The sequence below is a fragment of the Mustela nigripes genome, chromosome 5 (genome assembly GCF_022355385.1).
Source record: "Mustela nigripes isolate SB6536 chromosome 5, MUSNIG.SB6536, whole genome shotgun sequence".
Lineage (NCBI taxonomy): Eukaryota > Metazoa > Chordata > Mammalia > Carnivora > Mustelidae > Mustela > Mustela nigripes.
In genome coordinates, this window is record NC_081561.1 from 67,061,227 (window position 1) to 67,068,426 (window position 7,200).

The 7,200-nt window shown below is 37.6% G+C and overlaps 1 protein-coding gene across 5 annotated transcripts in view; it reads left to right on the forward strand.

Moving 5' to 3' along the window:
- The window catches only part of RWDD1 (RWD domain containing 1), a 30,182-nt gene extending 23,240 nt beyond the window's left edge, over window positions 1-6,942 (forward strand). For all 5 annotated transcript variants that reach the window (XM_059400594.1, XM_059400596.1, XM_059400595.1 and 2 more), the window contains 4 exons: window positions 3,095-3,238; window positions 3,566-3,698; window positions 4,224-4,286; window positions 6,652-6,942. In XM_059400594.1, the coding sequence (XP_059256577.1) occupies window positions 3,095-3,238; window positions 3,566-3,698; window positions 4,224-4,286; window positions 6,652-6,773 (462 nt within the window). In that variant the 3' untranslated portion in view covers window positions 6,774-6,942. The remainder of the gene's footprint in view (window positions 1-3,094; window positions 3,239-3,565; window positions 3,699-4,223; window positions 4,287-6,651) is intronic.
- The last annotated feature ends 258 nt before the right edge of the window (window positions 6,943-7,200 follow it).

Consider the following 7,200-nt stretch of genomic DNA (forward strand, 5'->3'; position numbering starts at 1 on the left):
CAAATTCTTTCAGTTGTTGTTTGTTCTGGAAGCTTTTAATCTCTCCTTCTATTTTCAATGATAGCCTAGCTGGATATAGTATTCTTGGCTGCATGTTTTTCTCGTTTAGTGCTCTGAAAATATCATGCCAGCTCTTTCTGGCCTGCCAGGTCTCTGTGGATAAGTCAGTTGCCAATCTAATATTTTTACCATTGTATGTTACAGAGTTCTTTTCCCTGGCTGCTTTCAGGATTTTCTCTTTGTCACTGAGACTTGTAAATTTTGCTATTAGGTGACGGGGTGTGGGCCTATTCTTATTGATTTTGAGGGGCGTTCTCTGAACCTCTTGAAATTTGATGTTTGTTCCCTTTGCCATATTGGGGAAATTCTCCCCAATAATTCTCTCGAGTATACCTTCTGCTCCCCTCTCCCTTTCTTCTTCTTCTGGAATCCCAATTATTCTAATGTTGTTTCGTCTTACGGTGTCACTTATCTCTCGAATTCTCCCTTCGTGGTCCAGTAGCTGTTTGTCCCTCTTTTGCTCAGCTTCTTTATTTTCTGTCATTTGGTTTTCTATATCACTGATTCTTTCTTCTGCTTCATTTATCCTAGCAGTGAGAGCCTCCATTTTGATTGCATCTCATTAATAGGTCTTTTTATTTCAACTTGGTTAGATTTTAGTTCTTTTATTTCTCCAGAAAGGGCTTTTATATCTCCCGAGAGGGTTTCTCTCATATCTTCCATTCCTTTTTCAAGCCCGGCTAGAACCTTGAGAATTGTCATTCTGAACTCTAGATCTGACATATTACCAATGTCTGTATTGATTAGGTCCCCAGCCTTCGGTACTGCCTCTTGTTCTTTTTTTTGAGTTGAATTTTTCCGTCTTGTCATTTTCTCCAGATAAGAGTATATGAAGGAGCAAGTAAAATACTAAAAGGGTGGCAACAACCCCAGGAAAATATGCTTTAACCAAATCAGAAGAGATCCCAAATCGTGAGGGGGGAGAAAGGGGATAAAACCTTAAAGAGGTTCAAAAAGGAAGAAAGAAAAAAGAAAAAAGAATTAAAAAAAAGAAAATGAATAAAGAAAAATATAAAAAAGAAAAAATATATATATTAGATAACCTTGTTAAAAAATGTTAAAAAAGAAAAGGGTAAAAGTTAAAAAAAATTTTACCAGAAGGCGAGATAAAAAAAAAAAAAAATGAAAAAGAAAAAAATTAAATTAACTGCAAGACTAAAAAAACTCACAGGGAGAAAGCCGTGGGTTCTGTGCTTTGCTTTCTCCTCCTCTGTAATTCTGCTGCTCTCCTTGGTATTGAAACCGCAGTCCTTTGTAGGTGAACTTGGTCTCGGCTCGATTTCTTGTTGATCTTCTGGGGGAGGGGCCTGGTTCTCAAGTGTCTTTGCCCCAGGTGGAATTGCACCGCCCTTACAAGGGGCCAGGCTGAGTAATGGGCTAGGGTTTGCTTTCAGGAGCTTTTGTTCCCTGAGCGCTTTCCGTAGAGTTTCGGAGGACGGGAATACAAATGGTGGCCTCCTGGTCTCCGGCCTGGAGGAGCCGAGAGCCCGGGGCCCCACTCCTCAGTGTGCCCTCAGAGAACAGCGCCCAGTTACTCCCGTCTGCCTGACCTCCGGTAGCGCTCCAAGTTCACCAAGCCTGTGGCTGGTTCAAGGTAACACCGAGCTGTGAGCTTACTGTCCGCTCTGTCTCTGTAGCCGGTTTTCTCGTTCCAATACCCGCAAGCTTTGCGACACTCAGACACCCCCGATCCTTCTGTGACCCTGCGGGACTTGAGGCCACGCTGACCCCGCGTGGGCCTCGCCCGGTTTAGCCTCTGGCGCGATGTCCCTCAGTGGAACAGACTTTTAAAGTCCTGATTTTTTGCTCCGTTGCTCTGCCACTGGGAGCCAGCCCCTCCTCCCGGGGTCTATCTTCCCGTCGCTTTGGATTCATTTCTCCGCCAGTCCTACCTTTCAGAAAGTGGTTGTTTTTGTTTCCAGAATTGCTGTTCTTCTTCTCTTTGATCTGCTGATGGATTTGCAGGTGTTTGCAATCTTTAGATAAGCTATCTAGCTGATCTCCTGCTAGCTGAAGTAGTCTCAGCCTGCTACTTCTCCGCTTTCTTGACTTCTCCCCATTTTGTTTTGTTTTTTAGGTCTGTTTCCTTCAGACTATATCTTGTTTCTATAATAAGCAAGAAACCTTGTTTTTCTTTGGTCTGCTTTCAAATGACCAACTTCCAAATAGCTTTTGAATTACAGTTGACCCTTGAATAACATGGAGGCTAAGAGACACTGACCTTCCACACAGTCGAAAATCTGTGTGGAAGTTTTGACTGCCCCAAAACTACTACTAACTGGCAGGAAGCTTTACCCATAATACAAACAGTTGATTAATGCATATTTTGTATGATATATGTTCTTTATACTGTATTCTTAAAATAAGCGTGAAAATGTTCTTATAAAGTCATAAGAGAGAGAAAATACATTTACAGTACTATACTGTGTTTATTGAAGGGGGAAATGGATGTAAGTGGACCTGTGCATTTCAAACCTATATTGTTCAAGGGTCAACTGGTCAACTGTCTGTCCCTTTCTTGAGTTGGAGAACTTTTATATTTGATTTTAAGCCATTTCAAATTGAAGGAAAAAGATAGGTAAAGATAGATCACAATCTATATTCTTTATTATTGTATATTAGAAAGTCACTTTGGCCTCAAAGTTCAGTTCATTGTCACAGCTCTTAAAATAGCCCAAAAGATCTAAATCGTGAACATTTGGTGGAGAGCTCATGTTACTAGCTGCTGTAGGAAAAAGTTTTCTGAATTCTGGTTATTAAACAGAATTGAGTAAAATAGGTATCTGTTTCAGGTTGGAGGTAGCAAATTACATGTCTTTTAAAATTTAACATATAGTTATATGTATGTATGTATGTGCTCAATTCTTAAATGCTCATTTATCCAGGTATCCGAACTTACATTGTAACTGAATTAGTAATCATATCATAAATGTCTGGAATTTAGTGATTATGATGAAGCACTTATTCATTGGTTAGTTTTTCTGTTTTTCTGAGAAGTATGTTTCTTATTACAATCTTTCTTTTGTTTACATAGGCAGAAGAAAACCTTGGTATGGTGATGATCTTTACTTTAGTGACAGCTGTACAAGAAAAATTAAATGAAATAGTAGATCAAATAAAAACTAGAAGAGAAGAAGAAAAGAAACAAAAAGAAAAAGAGGCAGAGGAAGCTGAAAAGGTATACTCTAAAGCTGGGTTTTCTTTCATTATTTTTTACATCTTTTTTTTTTTTTTTAATTGTTTGGTGGGATTTTTTGTTTTTGGAAATTTCAGTAATTTTGGCAATTGCAAAATAAATAAGAGTAAAATTTACTTGAATTTTCCTACATAAAATGTTAGAAGTCACTTACTGCATTGGTCACATAGCATGAGTAATAATAAAAGGTTAGTAGAGCTCATGCAAGTAAGTTTGAGAAATATACATTATTTCTTTATAAAGTATTAATTTTTTAATAAATCTTAAGTTTCTTATTTATGTAATCATATGTCTTTTTTATTTTCTAAGCAATTATTTCATGGCACTCCTGTTACAATTGAGAATTTCTTAAGCTGGAAGGCCAAGTTTGATGCAGAACTCTTGGAAATTAAAAAGAAACGAATGAAAGAAGAAGAACAAGCAGGAAAAAATAAATTAAGTGGTATGACTCCTGTCACTGCTGCCCAGGCTGTTCTATATTCTTACACAGCAAGAGGATCATTTGGACAGATTTCTATAAAAAAAGTAACATATTTGGGCATCTAGGACAAAAAGAGAAAGCATTCTATCGACATGATGACATTTCTTCATCCATAATTATAATTAATTTTTATGGCTTACCTCTGATGAAAATATCGCAACGGATAGATCTTGAGATGTGGCTCCCACAACATTCTGAATCACAATGGTTAGAAGTGGTAGAGACAAGTGCATTTGGTTTTCTAGGACTCTGAAGCAGACTGGGTTTTCACTTGTTTGATTTTAATGCAGATACATATCACATGCCTCTTAGCTACTTACTGAATTGATAAATTTATTGAAATTCACAGAAAAATAGGTTTTCTTGTTTTCTTGGATTATTATACTTTTTAAAGGATTGTAGGGAAGATGGAGGAAAACTGGAGAGGTGGGAAACTGGAACATATAGGAAAATTATGTTTGAATTAAATATATTTGTTTCTTTTAGGGAAACAGCTCTTTGAGACAGATCATAATCTTGACACATCTGATATCCAGTTTCTGGAAGATGGTAAGATAATATTAAGATTCCATGTGTACATAATGTACTGTTCTTAATATCAAACCATGAAAATCAGAGAGATAACTTAATGTGAAATTTTCCTCCAAGGCTAAAAACACACACATTTTGAAGAGTAGATTATAATGTTTGATTAATTTATACACTAAACCATAGCAATATGTTTTTTAAAGTTTTCTGATAACTTAAGCAACATCAAAGATAGAAGTAAACAACTGTGGTCACATTAGTCTCTGATAACCAGTAAACCAGGCCACTGTAACTCAGTAAACCAGGTGACCTGGTTTACTTAAATTTCTAGTATCAAAAATCTCTGGAAACTATTTCATGGTCATGGAACTTTATAAAGACCTCAAATCTGAAAGTCTTCATGCCCTCTAACTGAAAATCTTATGTTTCATACTAATCTTACTGTCCTGAACATCTATTTCCCTGTACTTTCCTTCTCCTTTTTATCCTAAACCTTATCCTTTTTCAGTCTTCTGTCCATCCATTATTCATCCATCTATAGATATTTTGCACCTCTAGTATAAGCCAAGCGTTGCCCTGGTTGCTGATGATACAGCAGCAGAGAACAGTATAGACAAATTCCCTGCCCTGACCTATGTGTGTTCTTAAACTGGGTTCCATATTCAGTCACACTTGTGATAGTGTCCTAGAGTTCTGCTTCATTAGCATTTTTTTCATGCTCATCTTGCCAGTTGGGGATCCTGTAGCATCTGGCCTTTCAGCTTTGTTCCTAGACTATCTCCTGGAAAAGGTTAAGAAGCAATGTTGATGTGGCCTCACTGCCAAATCATGCTTCTTAACTAGAGCTAGGCCCTTATGGACACTCACCGTTTTATTTTATTTATCTTACTGCATTCTTGCTCCAAGACATTTATTAGTCTCAAACAAACAAAAACACCCCAAACAGACAGACGTACCGACCCAGTAAGGTTGTCCTTGTGCACCCCCCCTCACTTTTCTAGCTTGTTTTTCTCCTATTTTATTGAGAAATTCTGGAACCAGAAAGCTGTGTCTTATTCTCTCTTGTTCTTTAGAAGTTTTACTGTCTCCCCTCATCCCTGACTCCTTACCCTGTCTAATGGATCAAGTATCTCTTCATATCCAGTGACTCACCCCAGAAACTCTCCATCGATTCTGCATCAGAAATGTCTTTTCCAGACATTTTCAACTCTTTCCTCCTAACTTGAGTGTTTTATCATTCTTTACCCCCTCGGTGTTTGTGCTGGCTTCTTGCATTGTCTCCTTGCTTCGGTCCCTTCCTCTTTTTGGTGCCTTTAGTCACCGCCCCTGAGGTGGCATTCCTAAAACTTATGTTTGATCATGACACTTCTCTCCTTAAAATCTTTTGATGGTTCTGTGTTACTTAGAGGAAAAGGTTGGCCTACACAGTCCTTCAATTTGGACTTCATCTATGTTATCTCCAGATGTTTTTCCTAAAGAATCTTGTGTTCCAGTTGAAAATATTCAGTCTTATTTTTTCTTTCTCCCTTTGTGTATACCTCTACCTATAATTGCTTCATCCTGTCCCCTTTTCTTCTTGGTGGATTAAAATTTATTTTAAAGATATTTTAGATGTTATCTGTTTGGGGAAATCTTCTCTGTCTCTCCCAGAGACAGTGAATTATTCTTTGGCCCGCACTTAGCAAAAGTGTATTTTATTACTTAATAGCTCACAGGCGTGAAGCCAGACTTATTCTCATTGAATTGAATGTTAGTGGGCTGGAGTCTGCCAGGAACAGAAGATGAACAATTTTTGGTGATTTAAGAGTACTGTACTATCCCACGTTTATGTACTTGAGACAAACAGAAGAGTAAAGATGTTTAATGCAAGGCCAAGGTATTGTTTTGTATAGTGCTCAGATATTTGGAATCTGAGGAAGGCATACCATTGGTTATAAGGGGAACTACGTGAGAGGAAGGGTCAGGTTATATCTAACAATGAAATAACAAGTATAGTTGAGCTTTAGTGATGTACATATCTGCCAGTACTGGAAGAGATAAACTCCTGGTTCAGGCCCCGTGGTCAGTAACAGTCAACTTTGTATAACCAGGATATACTATTGTCCTCTGCTTAGAACATGCCATGTCATAAATAATTCATTCTAGGAAAGATTTTTTTTTAATAACTGGATTTTTTTTTTAAAACTTGAAGCATGAAGTTGCTCTTAAAATATGTGTCTGTGCTGACCAATGCAGATCACTGTTGCTTTGATTTGCAGTAGTAGTTTAGGATTTCATCATGGGCACTTCACTTGCACATTTAGAAGTTTGTGTGTGGTGTTGCCAGTGAGTTATGTGATTTATTCCTGAGTATAAGACTGAAAGTGAAATCTTTTGTCTTTTGCAGCTGGAAACAACGTGGAGGTAGATGAATCTCTGTTCCAAGAAATGGATGACTTGGAGCTAGAGGATGATGAGGATGATCCAGACTATAATCCTGCTGACCCAGAAAGTGATTTGACTGACTAATGGACTGTCCCCTGCTGCAGAGAGGTGTGACTGCCACAGTATCTGTGGCTGTGCTGAGGTGTTGATTTTTCTTTCTTTTTTTCTAAGAAAAAATAATTTTCAGGAGAATATTCTTCTGATAGCTTTCATCATTGAACTTAATAAACTGACCTTAAAGTTTCAAATATAACATGTTCAGTTCCTCTTCTTGGTAGGAATAAGGTCACATATTTAAAATCATTTACTGTTAGAGAGAGATCCAGCCTGTAACACTAAGACTTGAAGATAGAGTGCAGCAGTGCACAGGTGAGGGTTCATATACAAGGAATTGTAGTAACTTGGAATTCCTATGCTGGAGACACTGACGGCTTTATGCTTCTGAGTGCTATCATTAATATAAAATACTAGCAGACGGAGGTAAAGAGCACATTAAACCTTCTGAATTCTA